Here is a 14,885-nt window from a genome sequence, read left to right as displayed (position 1 = left end):
CATGTATTAAGAGATCGAAACATTAGGGAAGGTACTATTCTGCCTATTATACATTTTTTTTTATGGTTCTGAAGAGCCTTCTTTGAATCAGGAACTGAAAGCCATGTTCTCTCAATTATGTTGTAATTACTTCTAATCTGTGTGTACAGTTCTGCCTCAAAGTCAAGGTATATGAGTTTCAATTATTTTATTCATTACTTCATAATGCAGCGTGTACACATTTTCTAGCTGGTACTAAATAATGTCTCTATTTGTTTATAAACTAAGAAATAATTTAGCTTTTGATTGTGATGGTAAAGATGGGATTTAAAATTATTAGAAATTCCTTAAACTCACCAAATTTAATACTGAAAAAGTGAATCTGGAAGAAGTTTTGTTTTTATTACATTTTCAATACAGATAAGTACTTGTCACTCTCCTTTATCTCATGATCATGAGATTTTTCAGAGAAGCCTCTAACCCATTTCAAGTTTTAGTGCTGTGAGAAATGCTTGAAAAAATATTGTTATTAATAAAAGTTTTAAAGTTCTCAACTCATTTCATTAGAGATAGTTTGAGCTGAGTTAGTGCGGTGCTGAAGTACCTAAATTCAGCCATGCTGTAGATGTGATATTAATATGATATAATATCCTATATGCTTCATTTTTTTGCTGTTGTTTATTTATTTTGAGAGAGAAAGAGCAAGCTGGGGAGGGGCAGAGAGAAAGGGAGAAAGAATCTCAAGGAGGCTCCACGCTGTCAACACAGAGCCTGATTCAGGGCTCAAACCCACGAACTGTGAGATCATGACCTAAGTAGAAACCAAGAGCGGGAACCTTAACCAACTGAGCTACCCACGCACCCCATATGTATCTCTTTAATCCTTGCTTAAATCTGTAAACACAACTTGGAGACCTTTCTGTGTTTCAGTTTTCTCATTCATTAAGTGGTAATAATAATATCACAGGTTAAGATGAGAAATAAATGTGTTAATACATGTAAACATGCACATGTATATCAAGCAGTAGCAGAGAGCTGGTCTCAAGAAATGTTAGGCATCACTATTATTATTATTATTATTATTATTAGCCAACAACAAAGGGCACAGCCTGTAGGAATCTTAAATTTCAGGATCAGACCACTGATATCTTTAAAGGCCTTTTTAAATGGCTCTACAAAATTAAAAATTAATTTTAAAAAACTCTATCAGTTCTTTGAAGCCACTAAAAATTATGTCACTTTATTTTTTTAATGTAGAAAGCAAAAATCACATTTTTTTTTCACTTTTTTAGAAATTTCTTTTAGGTGTTATTATTTTGAGAGAGACAGAGATAGCATGAGTGGGAAAAGGGCCGAGAGAGAGAGAGAGAGAGGAGAATCCCAAGCAGGGTCTCTGCTGCCTGCGCAGAGCCCAATGTGGGGCCCAAATCCACGAAACCATGAGATCATGGCCTAAGCCTAAATCAGCAGTTGGACGCTTAACCGATTAAGCCACCCTGGTGCCCCATTTTTCTCACTTTTAAATTTAAATTTTTTATCATTTGATTTTTTTTCACCATGATAAGTATACTCTTTAATCCTCATGCTCTGCTTCCCCAAATACCCCACCCACCTCCCCTCTGGTAACCATCAGTTTGTTCTCTACAGTTAAGAATCTGTTTCTTGGTTTGTCATCTCTCTCTCTTTTCCTTTGCTTATTTGTTCCGTTTCTTAAATTCCACATATGAATAAAATAATGTGATATTTGTGTCTCTCTGACTTATTTTGCTTACGATTATGCTTTCTACCACTACCCATGTTGTTATAAATGGCAAGATTTCATACTTTTCATGGCTGAAAAATATTCTAGTCTGTGTGTGTGTGTGTGTGTGTGTGCACGCACATGTGCATGTCACTCCATTTCTCTATCGATGGACACTTGTGCTGCTTCCATAGTTTGGCTATTGTAAATAATTCCACAGTAAACATAGGGGTGCATATATCCCTCTGAATTAGTGTTTTTGTATTATGGGGGCAAATATCCAGTAGTGCAATTACTGGATCATAGTGTAGTTCTATTTTTAACTTTCTGAGGAATCTCCATACTGTTTTCCATGGTGGCTGCACCACTTTGCATTTCCATCAACACTGTAAGAGGTTTTTTTTCCCCCCTCCACTTCTTCACCAATACTTATTTCTTATGATTTTGATTTCAGCCATTCTGACAGATGTGAGGTGATATCTCATTGTCATTTTGATTTGCATTTCCCTGATGATGAGGGATGATGAGGATCTTTTCATGTGTCTGTTTATCCACCTTCCTTTGGAGAAATGTCTGTTCATGTCTTCTGTCCATTTTTAATTGGATTATTTGGTTTTTGGCTGCTGAGTTTTATCAGTTCTTTATATATTTTTGATACTAACCTTTCATTACATACGTCATTTGCAAATATTTTCTCCGATTCAGTGGGTTGCCTTTTGTTGATTGCTCCCTTCACTGTGCATTAACTTTTTATTTTAATGTAGTCCCAATAGTTAATTTTTGCTTTTGTTTCTCTTGCCTTAGGAGACATGCTTAGGAAAATTTTGCTGCAGGGTGGCTGGGTGGCTCAGTCGGTTAAGCGCCAGCTTTGGCTCAGGTCATGATCTCGCGGTTCGTGGGTTTGAGCCCTGGGTCAGGATCTGTGCTGACAGCTCAGAGCCTGGAGCCTGTTTCAGATTCTGTGTCTCCCTCTCTATCTGACCCTCCACTGCTCGCACTGTTTCTCTCTCTCAAAACCAAATAAAAACATTAAAAAAAATTTTTTTAAGAAAAATGTTGCCGCTGACGTCAAAGAGATTGGTGCCTGTGCTTTCCTCAAGGATTTTTATGATTTCAGGTCTCACGTTTAGCTCTTAAATTCATTTTGAGTTTATTTTTGTGTGTGGTAAAAGAAAGTAGTTTGGTTTTATGTCATTGAGTGTGTCTGTCAAGTTTTCCCAAACCATTTGCTAAAGAGACTGCCTTGTTCCCATTGAATATTCATTCTTCCTTTGTCAGATATTGATTGACCATATAATTGTGGGTTTATTTCTTGGTTTTCCATTCTATTCCAATGATCTATTTTTTATGCCAGTATCATATCATTTTAATTACTACTGCTTTGTAACATAACTTGAAATCTCTAATTGTGATACCTCCAGCTTTGTTTTTCTTTTTCAAAATTGCTTTGGCTATTCAAGGTCTTTTGTGGTTCCATACAAATTTTAGGATTGTGGTTCCATACAAATTTTTTCTAGTGCTGTAAAAAATGCAGTTGGTATTTGGTATGAACTGCATTAAATGCACAGATTGCTTCGGGTAGCGTAGACATATTAACAATATTCTCCCAACTTTGTGTCATCTTGAATTTCTTTTATCAGTGTTTTATAGTTTTCAAAGTACAGGTCTATCATCTCTTTAGTTAAATTTATTCCCAGATATATATTTTTTTGGTTTTAAGGCTATTGTAAGTGGATTGTTTTGCTATTTAAATTTTTTTAATGTTTACTTATTTAATGAGACAGAGAATGACAGAGCGTGAGCAAGGGAGAGACAGAGAGAAGAGGGAGACAGAGAATCCAAAGCAGGCTCCAGGCTCTGAGTTGTCAGCATAGAGCCCAATGCAGGGGTCAAACCCACAAACTGTTAGATCATGGCTTGAGCGGAAGTTGGACTCAATTGACTGAGCCACCCAGGTGCCCCAAGTGGGACTCTTCTCTTAATTTCACTTTCTGCTGCTCCATTATTAGTGTACACACTAATTTCTGTACAATGAATTTGTATCCTGTGACTTTATTGAATTCATTTATCAGTTCTAGTCGTTTTTTGGTGAATTCTTTAGGATTTTCTATATATAGTATCATGTAATGTGCAAATAGTGAAAGTTTTACCTCTTCCTTAAAAATTTGGATCTTTTATTCTTTATGTTGTCTAATTGCTGTGCTTATGACTTCCAGTACTATGTTGAACACAAATGTTGTGAGTGGACATCCTTATTTTGTTCCTGTCCTTAGGGAAAGGGCTCTCAGTTTTTCCCCACTGAGTATGATGCTGGCTTTGGGTTTTCATATAACGCCTTTATGATGTTGAAGTATGTTCCCTCTAGACCTACTTTGCAGAGTTTTTTTTTTTATCATGAATAGATTTTGCACTTTGTCAGATGTTCTTATTGCATCTATTGAAATGATTATATGGTTTCTCTTTTACTGATGTGACATATCATGTTGATTATTTTGTGAGTATTTAAAAATTTTTTTAAGTTTTATTTATTTATTTTGAGAGACAGAGAGCAAGCAGGGGAGGGGCAGAGAGAGAGAGGGAAACAGAATCCCAAGCAGGGTCCTCTGCTGTCCGCACAGGGCCCGATGCAGGACTTGAACCCACAAACTGCAAGATCATGACCTGAGCCAAAATCAAGAGTCAGACACTTAACTGACCAGGACACCCAGGAACCCTGACTGTTTTGTGAATATTGAACCACCCTTGTATCCCTGGAATAAATCCCACTTGATGGTGGTGTGATTTTTTAAATATATTGTTGAATTTGGCTTGCAAATATTTTGTTAAGGATATTTGCATCTATATTCATAAGAGATACTGGCTTGTAGTTCTCTTTTTCATTGTGTCTTTATCTGGTTTTGGTATAAAGATGATACTGGCCTCATAGAATGAGTTTGGAAGTTTTCTCTCCTCTTGTATTTCTTGGAATAGTTTGAGAAAAATAGGTGTTAACTTTTCTTTCAATGTTTGGTAGAATTCGCTGTGAAGCTGTCTGGTCCTGGACTTTTGTTTCTGGAGAGGTTTTTTTTTTTTTTTTTTTACTGACTCAATTTCATATTTGGTAATTTGTCTGTAAAATTTTCTATTTCTTCCTTCTTTAGTTTTGGTAGTTGGTTGTTTCTAGGAGTTTATCCATTTCTTCTAAGCTGTCTAATTTGTTGCCATATATATTTTCATAACATTCTGTTACAACTGTATTTCTGAAGTGTTTGTTTTTCTTTTTTCATTAGTGATTTTGTTTATTTAGGTTATCTCTATCTCTCTGTCTCTGATGAATCTTGCTGAAAGTTTATCAATTTTGCTGATGTTTTCAAAGAACTATATCCTCATTTCATTAATCTGTTTTATTGCTTTCTTAGTCTGTGTATCATTTATTTCTGTTCTAATCTTTCTTCTTTCCTTCCTTTTGATGGGTTTGATGGGTTTTATTTGTCACATTATTAAAGTCACTTTAATATAGCCACATTTACCATATTTAAGCTAAAATAGGTCAGGCTCATCTAAAGAAGACTGCAACAGGATATTAACTCTGGTTGTCAGAGTTAAATTCACACCTGCTGACAATTCTGAGTTTCGTGACAGAGACAGATGAGGGAGTCTCATTTGTTTTAATGAACCATAGTATTCACTACTAATGTGAAGATTAAAAAATGGCAATTCCTGAAAAAGAGACTGTGGCTAGATAATGTAACCCATGAATTAGAAGAGCTTGGAATAACAATTTATAGATTTTTTTGTTTTTTTTTTGGTTAACACTTCATTCTATACACTTCTTACTTTTATCTCTTAAAAGTCTTCCCCAGATCTATCAGCTCAATTCTTGACTGGATTGCACTGAAATATTTTTTGCCAAATCTATCAGTTCAGTTTCTTTCTTTCTTTTTTTTTTAATTTTTAACATTTATTTATTTTTGAGACAGAGAGAGAGAGCATGAGCTGGGGCGGAGCAGAGAGAGAGGGGGACACAGGATCTGAAACAGGCTCCAGGCTCTGAGCTAGCTGTCAGCACAGAGCCCGACGTGGGGCTCAAACCCACGGACCACGAGATCATGACCTGAGCCGAAGTCAGACGCCCAAACGACTGAGCCACCCAGGCGCCCATATCAGTTCAGTTTCTTAAGCAAAGTAGTATAATAAATCTAATTCATTTATTTCTTAGGCCATTATGAGTTTTAAATAAATCTTAGTGCTAACAGAATAAAATTCAATGGCCATTGCAATATACTGATAAAGAATCATATTTGATGGTGAATCACTATCATAATTATCCTTTAACTTTTTTTTAGTTTTAACACATATGTAATTATTAAGGGAATTAATGAACAATAAAAATGAAAGGAATTGATCAGTCGATAACAGTGACACAAATACTTTTTAATTTCATTTTCTTATAACTCAATTATAATCTTTAACTTATTAAGTCATTTATTCAACAAATACAAAAGAGCAAATAATCTGAGTAAACCAAAGCACTAGGTACTGAGCCATAAGTGGAAAGATTAACATGGTCTAATGATCTAATGGGAAAGATAAATCTTACATATGTAACATCTATCGAGGTTATCGTATGGTAGTACAAAAACCACTGAAAAGTTATATCCAGAGGAGATACTTGGCAAGTGTATTAAAATATCACTATAATATAAAAAATGGAATACAGGGCACAAGAATGGATATAGAAAATGTAGAAGTAGCTTCAGAGACAATGCCACCTTGCAGGTGAGAAGATAAAAGCTTTAGACCAAGATTGTGGCGGTGGTAGACAGAAAGAGGAAGGAAGATTTTTTTACAGGAGCTAGCAGTTTATTTTATATTGAAGAATAAAAATGAGGGAAGAGTCAAAGATGAAACTCTGGTTTCTGGTATGAGCAACTGACTGGATGGTCGAGTCATTTTCCATCACAGAGAACACTGAAGTAAGAGCAGGTTTTTGGGTGAACCATGATACAAATTTTAGACTGTGTTTTGGAGGTTAAAAAATTTCCAAGTGAAGATATTGAGAAGGTAATAATAAGAATAGTCAAAGCTGGAGCCATTGACATAGAAATGGTACTTTAAATCACAGGAACGATGAAATAATTTAGAGGCAGAGAATAATTGAGAAGGAAAGAAGCTCTGACAAGGGTCAGGTGGAAAGTGAGTAACAGGCAAAGGAGTCTTTGAGAAAGAATAAACAAAGAAGGAGTCAGAGAGTGTAGTATCATAGAGAGTCAAAGTAAGAAAGCAAGAAATTCTAAAATGAGAAGTACGGTGAACGGAATCAAATACTGTAGAGAGATAAAGTAAAATAGAAGTTGACAAATGTCAGCTAAATTTACTGACATGAAGTCCATTGGTGAATTTAATGAAAAGTCATTTTGGAGAAGCTGAAAGAATGTTTCAGTTGTTTAAAGAGTTTTGGAAAGGGGAAGAAAGAGTCTTACCAACCCACAAGATAACTGATTATGGAAAGAGGAAAAAAGTTAAGACTATGTCTAGGAATGGAGTAATTGCTGATCAAAGAGACTGTTTAGCTAATAAGAGACCTTAACATCCGTGCATGCTTATAGATGATTGAGTACAGAGGGAGATAATGATCTTCAGTAGGAAAAGGAGTTCAAAGGAGTTCCCCTTGACTTTTGATTGATGCATGAAATTCTTGTCATAATTCATGTGGACTTATTTTTTGCTTATAGGAGTTTCACCAATCTAAAGTCAATACTCCCCCAACAGACTTTAATGTTGTCAGACCTGTGGAGTTGTAGATTATTCATGACTCATTTCATTTACTAAGGAGAAGCTTCAAAACAAATGTTTGTATTTATTCATCATATTTCTTTCTCACAAGTTCTTTTATTTCTAATTAATCAGAGAATTTTTTTTTCTTTTTATGCTTTCTCTAGGAAAATTCCTGTCCTTTTTTATAATATCACCAAGTAGATATCTGGAGCAGAATCAATCCTCTCAGTTACATAAAATTAAAAATGGCATATTGTTGGAAAACAGATCTAAATACCAGTGAATCACATCAAGAGCAGCATGAGCACCAAGAATTTCACTCTGTAAATCAGTCCTTTTTCCCTAGCCAAGTCAGTCTGGGTTTTGATCAGCTAGTAGATGAGATCAGTAATAAAAGTCCATTCTATCAGAGAGAAATTGAAGAAAACACACTTTTTGTACCCTGTGCACCAAACTGGGACTCAAGACGGCATTCGTTAAATGAAACACACCAAATATCCTTGAATGAATTAACTTCTAAAAGTTCAGAACTCTCTAGTCACCAAGTGAGGAAAACACCAGTAATTGGTTTTCGGGGTTCTGTGCTACTGAATCCTGAAAATAAGAACAAAGCAAGCTCTTGGGGAAACCCCATAGGAAGATATCATGTTGCTGATGATTACAGATTAAATATTTCAGCTTCATCATCCACTAGTTTGGATAAAATTAATTCACAGAGTCAAAGAGAAAATGAAAATCATAACTACCACATAGGATTTGAAAGTAGCATCCCTTCTACATATCCATCCTTCTCAACTGACTTCATGCCAAAAGAAGAGAATAAAAGAAGTAGAAATATGAACATTGTGGACTCTCTGATGCTTTCTGAAGGTTCTTTTCCATCCGGGACCTGGCAAAGTACACAGCCAGAAAATACAGAGGTATGTATAAGTATCATGTATGTTTTCCNTTCAGAAAGAATCATTTAAAAATGTACTGGATTAATTGATAATGAGGGTCATTCACCTTAAACAGGAAAAGCTATCGATATTATTTGTAAAAAAAAAAATAATTTGTTATTCAAAATTCTGTGTTCCTAAATTAATGATTTTTTCTGAAGAAAATAAAAATTTTATATTATTTTTAAATTTCTAGTTTCATCAAAACTAAATAAAATATTATAGTCCTTACATTTTATTGTTTGTAAAAAAATAATTCGCTATTCATAAATTCTGTGTTCCTAAATTAACAATTTTCCTGAAGAAAAATAAAAATTTTATATTATTTTTAAAGTTCTAGTTTTATCAAACTAAATAAAATGTTATAGTCCTTACATTTTATTGGATAAAAATATAGTTGGAATTTTTGATGAAAGTACTTTTAAATCTTACGGTGTTATTATGCATACTAAAAAAATTCACATACATCTCATTAGATTAATATTTTTGAGTCATTCCATCATAAATTAAAACTTTATATCATTATGGTAGGAAAAATGTCCTTTTAACCAGAGACTCTTAAATAATATTTTTGGCAGGCAACTTCTATTGGGATCATTCCAAGAGTAGGAAATTAAGCAATCATAGTGCAATTCTACCTAATGGTTTCATTAGTAGTTCTCCAATCAATTTAGTCACCACAGAGTTTCTTGTATAATATTTGAATATTTCTCTGCTTACACCTAGTCTAGACACCAGTGAAACTGGAAGTAAACAGTAAAAAAAAGAAACATTATTGCAGCTACAATTTATAGGGTGAAGCAAAAGGACTCCTCATTTATTCAACAACCATCATATTCTTAAAATATACATCATATACTTAGGCATAATGAATGCAAAGAAAAGACATGACATGATTTCAGAAACAGCATATTGCTCCAATTAACTTGTCAACAAATAATGGCAACAGAGTAAAATAACAGATAGAATGAGTCCACAGGAGAAAAAATACCTAATTCTGTCTGAGGCACTTGAGAGAAGGTAGCAACTCAACTGATCTGAATTAAAAAGTCAATGAATTTAGGGCGCCTGGGTGGCTCAGTCGGTTAAGCATCCAACTTCAGCTCAGGTCATAATCTCATAGTTTGTGAGTTCGAGCCTTGCATTGGACTCTGTGTTGACAGATCGGAGCCTGGAGCCTTCTTTGGATTCTGTTTTTCTCTTTCTCTGGACCTCCCTCACTTGCGCTCAGTCTCTCTCTGTCTCTCAAAAATAAATGAAATATAAAAAAATTTATNTCTCTCTCTCTCTCTCCTAGAAATAAATAAAACATTAAAAAAAATTATTAAAAAATTGCAGTAAATTTTAGGGACATCTACTTCTGATCAAGGCAGAATATAACAACTAAACTTCTGATTTCAGACACTAAATGAAAAGCAGTATAGGACATGGTCCTTGAGGTCAACTTTACCAAAGTTTATCATTTTGGTAAACACCAAAGTGTCACATGATCATCCTCACTTCCACATTGGGGCACTTTCTTGCTGGCAGAGCAGGCCAGTAGAGCCCAATGTGAGCAGCAATATCACTAAGCTTGAGCAGTCAGAGCCTGCAGTTCAAGGACAGATTGCCAGGGGAGGTAGGCAGTGTGTGGGAGTCAGAAATCTCTATGAGATTTACTGTAGTTTTTTGGCCAAGTGGTTGTGTTCAGCACATACAAGTAGAAGTTATGTATTGCAAGGAAGTTATGTAGTTATGTAGTAGAAGTTCTAACCTAGCAAGAGAAGGCACTGAGCTGAGTAGTTTAGGCATTCAATTGAGATTACCCAAAGCTATCTCTCTTAAGAATGTAAAACATGTACTCTAGAGTGAATGCTGCACCTGCCAAAATAGATATGGCCTAACAAAAAATAAAATAGGGGCTAAAGAGACCAAAAGGAACTTCACTACCTGCCAGGGAAGAATTGTATACTTTGTAAAAAACAAAACAAAACAAAACAAAAAAAAACAATTTACAATGTGTCATCTATAATGCTGAACATATAATAATACATGCACAGGTATGTAAAGCAGAGGATTTTAACCCACAATCAAGAAAATAACCCAGTCAATACAAAGAGATCCTGACATAGTCTAGATGTTGAAATTAACAAATAAAGACTTTAAGTTGGTTATTAAAAGAATGTTGAAGTAGATAAAGTAAAAGGTGGACATAATAAGTAGACCAATGAAGAATCTCAAGAGGAACTCAGAAACTACAAAAAAACAAAGACTCTGGATTTTCTAGTATTGAAAATATAATATCTGAAATGAAAAAGTCACTGAATGTACTTAAAAACATATAGAAGATGACAGAGAGGAAGACAGTAAACTTGAAAGAAAAACAAGAAAAATGATCCAAACTAAAGAGAAAATAAAATGATTATATAAAAATAAGCAAGGACTCAAACTTATGGGACATGGAGGCTGATATAAGGACAATTTTGGAATGCTAGCAGAAGAGAGGAAACATAGGAAACTAACTTGAAGAAATAATGGTCTGACCATTTCTTAAATTTAGTGTAAAATGTCACAATATAGATCTAAGAAGCTCAACAAGTCCCAAACAGAGTAAATACAAACACAACCACATGTAGACAAATCATGCTCAAATATCTGAGAACAAAAGTAAAGGAAAATCATAAAAGAGGGCAGAGAAGGAAAACAGATTTCACACAGTAGAACAATAATCTGAAGTAAAGTGAATTTCTGTCAGAAACAATGAAAGCCAGACAACAATGGAATGACATTTTAAAATTATTTTTTTAAGTTTATTTATTTAATTTTGAAAGCGAGAGAGATGCAAGTGGAAGAAGAGCAGAGAGAGAGAGGGAGAGAGGATCTCAAGCAAGCTCTGCAGTGTTAGCACAGAGCCCAGTGCAGGCTCCATCTCAGGAATTGTGAGATCATGACCTGGGCCAAAATCGGGAGTCTGACGCTTAACCTGCCGAGCCACCCAGGCGTCCCAACAAAGGAATGACATTTTAAAAGATATGTATCCATATGTATACACACAAATATATATATATGTATATATATATATATACACATACACACACACACACACACACACAAACACATATACACATATGTCTATATTTCTGTATCCATTGAGTATACATTTCAAAACTTAAAATGAAATAAAGATATTATAAAACAAATGTTGGGAGAAATTAGTCAGCTAACTTGCATACAAAAATACTAAAGTAAGTGCTCTGGGTACAAAGAAAATGACACCAGATGGAATCTAAAAATGAACAAAGAGCAGTACAAATGGTAAATATATTAGTAAATATGAAAATCTACTTTTAAATTTTGATAGCTATTTAAAACAAAACAACAGCTTTTTACTGAGAGTGATTTTATACATATAGGTGAACAATATTTGACAACAATAACATAAAGGGTGAGGATAAACAGTATTTGCTATTGTGAATTCTTACATTTTAACTGCAGTGGTACAGTATTAACTCTAAGTACATACACCATGATATGCTAAGGATGCATATAGTCACTTCTAAGTAAGTATAGGCTGTTAAAAAATAATACTGAGAAGAAAAACTAAAAATCCAACAGATGAATGAAATGAGACCAAAAAATCAAATAAACCAAAAATATCAGGGAAGGAAAAATAGAAGAATAAATTAGAAACAAATAAAAATGAAAAATGAATATGGCAGTCTTCAATCCAATAATATCCATAAATATACTAAATAATTAGACTAGAATTCTAAGTAAAAGAGAAAGATTGACTAACTAGATAAAAAAAGATTTAACTACTATCTACAACAGACAAGTTTAAGAAAGGCACAATTAAATTGAAAGTAAATAAAACACAGATTTAGCATTTGACCAGCAAACAAAAAGGTTATTAATAATACCAGAAAAAGTACATTTCAAGGCAGAGCATTATCAGAGAAAGAAAAGGGTCATTTCTTAATGGCAACAGGGCTCATCAGGAAGATACAATAAATTTAAATGTGTTATGTACTTAATAATAGCCTCAATATATACAAACAAATTTTACTTCTTTTAAAGTTAATCATACGTCACCTTCTGATTGAGCCACTTATGGATTTATTCATAAGAAATAAAACACAGGTCCTTATAAACACTTTAAGTAACAATAGTTTTCTTTATAAAAGCTATGAACACCCCAAATGCCCATCAACAGAAAGATGGATAAACAAATTATGAAACTGTGAAATATTCATCAATAGAATATTATTAATTGGCAATAAAAAAATGAACGACTGATGTGTGACAACAAAGATAAATTTAAAAATATATATATCATTTAAATGAAAGAAACCAGAAAGGAGCACATATACTTAATCTATGACATTAGAAATCTGAATAATCTTAATAACAGTAGTTACCAAATAAACATAGTTTGCTAGAAAGAGGTGTGGGGGAGCTTTCTAAAGTGATGGAAATGTCTATATTTTATTATGATTTCGATAGCACAGTTGTATACATTCCTCAAAACTCAAATTATATATTTAAGACTCATGCATTTTCTGTATGCATTACCTCACTTCAAACAAGCAAACAAACAACAGAATGAATTGAAGGGATGCAGGACAGGATGCTCCAAAATGTACCAATTTGGCATTAAGTTTACTTCAAGTTAAAAGTAATAAATATACAGCAGATGCAGGAAAAACGTAACTGCTTCCCTCATAACTGCCCTAATTTACATTGAAAAGAAGAGAAGAGAAGAGCTATTAACACAGCCTCCCCTTCACCTAAGGAACTTATCTACAAAAGAAGGCAACCTTTGTTTTCAAACATCTCTTTTCACCTTCTTAAGAATGGCTTTCTTCTCCTTTGTGTTTTCAGACTCCTAACCCTCTGCTTAGCTCAAATAAGCTTCAAGTTGCCTCACTGTCTTTGGAATCTCCTGTGTGGATTTCCCATACATACACATACATCCCTCTTAAGTGTGATTTTCTCTTGTGAATTGGTCTCATCTCAGTCTGATTCTAAGTCTAGCTTGAAGGACCATAGGACAGGGGAAATTCTTTCTTCCTGACAGAATCATTTTTTTTCTAAGTTTATTTATTTGTTTTGAGAGAAACAGAGGGAGTACAGGTGGGGAAAGGCAGAGAGAGAGAGAGAGAGAGAGAGAGAGAGAAGGAATCCCAAACAGGCTCAGAGTTGTCATCACCAAGCCCGATGTGGGGCTTGAACTCACAAACATCCCTGCTCCTGACCTGAGGCGAAACCAAGACTCAGGACACTCAACCAAGTGAGCCACTCAGGCTCCCGTCCGACAGAATATTTAAAACAAAGTTAAAATTGGAGAATTGTATTAATGTTTTCTCCACATCAAACTATACTAATTTAACAGTTTTTATTTTAAGTTGACAGGTTGTTCTATTCAGCTAGTTGAAGTACCTCAAGGCAGTAATAAGAGTCTGGCCTCCTTCTGCGACAAAGTAAAAAAGTGAGTCTTGCTATTTCTTTAAACTTTGAAATTTCTGTGGTGGCATAAATTTGCCTATTTTATAACATCACTAAGCTGATTAATTTTGAATATAAATTGTTAAAATTTTATAATTTTTTTAACAATAAAAAATATAAATTCATGACAAATCAGTTCATTGATTCACTTCTGGTATTGTTTTTGTTGTTTTTTAGTTAAATGATTTTATTTTCTTGAAAATACAGTTAAAGTTAAATGTTTCATAATTTCAGACTGCTCTTGCTATTTGTTGACAATTAGGTTTGCAGTGAATTAATTTTTTATTTAACGGCATAACTGACTGACAAAGTCCCAAATTAGCACAGATTTATCCTTCCTACCTGGTATATACTATTTAGAATGATGAGCGTACCCTCCTTTTAATCGCTCAATCTTACCTTGAATGAATTTCCAGAATAATGAACAAATGCATGGGCATTTGTTCATTAGGAGATGTTACAAAAACATCACTGATCCCCTTTCTGCTTATTTAAAATGAACTTATATAGCTAGCTTCCATTTTTTAAGACCAATTTCTTATTAGCAGTTACAATTTATATAATGCCATCTCTTCTGTTGCTAGGGCTCCCAAAAGTTTTAAAAAATGTGTGCATTTACATTTTCCTTCTCTTGATTTTTATGTAATGATAGCTGCTATAATAATAATAAATATACAAATAAATAAACTTTAACTTACTTATCAGCTATAGCAGCTTCCTGCTACATTATCATTTGTGAATAAAGACTGGAATCATTTATTTAATAATTAATTTAAAGGCTATTTGAATGCCTAATAACAAGTCCATGCATAAGAAAGATTCAAATGTAGAACAAACAAACAGAAAAGCAAGGTCTCAGCCCTAAAAAGCTTGTAACCCTATTGGAACAACTGAAGGGTCTACAGACAAAAAACAAAACAAAGCAAAACAAAAACAAAAACAAAATAAAACATAGCAGCTCATATCCATGAAAATATTTAATCTTA

The 14,885-nt window shown here is 33.9% G+C and overlaps 1 protein-coding gene across 2 annotated transcripts in view; it reads left to right on the top strand.

The window, feature by feature from the left end:
- The first annotated feature begins 7,722 nt into the window (after positions 1–7,722).
- PIK3C2G (phosphatidylinositol-4-phosphate 3-kinase catalytic subunit type 2 gamma) overlaps positions 7,723–14,885 on the top strand; it is a 326,049-nt gene continuing 318,886 nt past the window's right edge. For both annotated transcript variants that reach the window (XM_077756378.1, XM_077756377.1), the window contains exons 1-2: positions 7,723–8,397; positions 13,800–13,882. In XM_077756378.1, coding sequence (XP_077612504.1) covers positions 7,723–8,397; positions 13,800–13,882 — 758 coding nt within the window. The remainder of the gene's footprint in view (positions 8,398–13,799; positions 13,883–14,885) is intronic.

The sequence above is a fragment of the Crocuta crocuta genome, unplaced genomic scaffold (genome assembly GCF_008692635.1).
Source record: "Crocuta crocuta isolate KB4526 unplaced genomic scaffold, BGI_CrCroc_1.0 scaffold262, whole genome shotgun sequence".
Classification (NCBI taxonomy): domain Eukaryota; kingdom Metazoa; phylum Chordata; class Mammalia; order Carnivora; family Hyaenidae; genus Crocuta; species Crocuta crocuta.
Note: the sequence above shows the minus strand (reverse complement) of the source record. Positions and strands in the feature narration are given on the sequence as shown.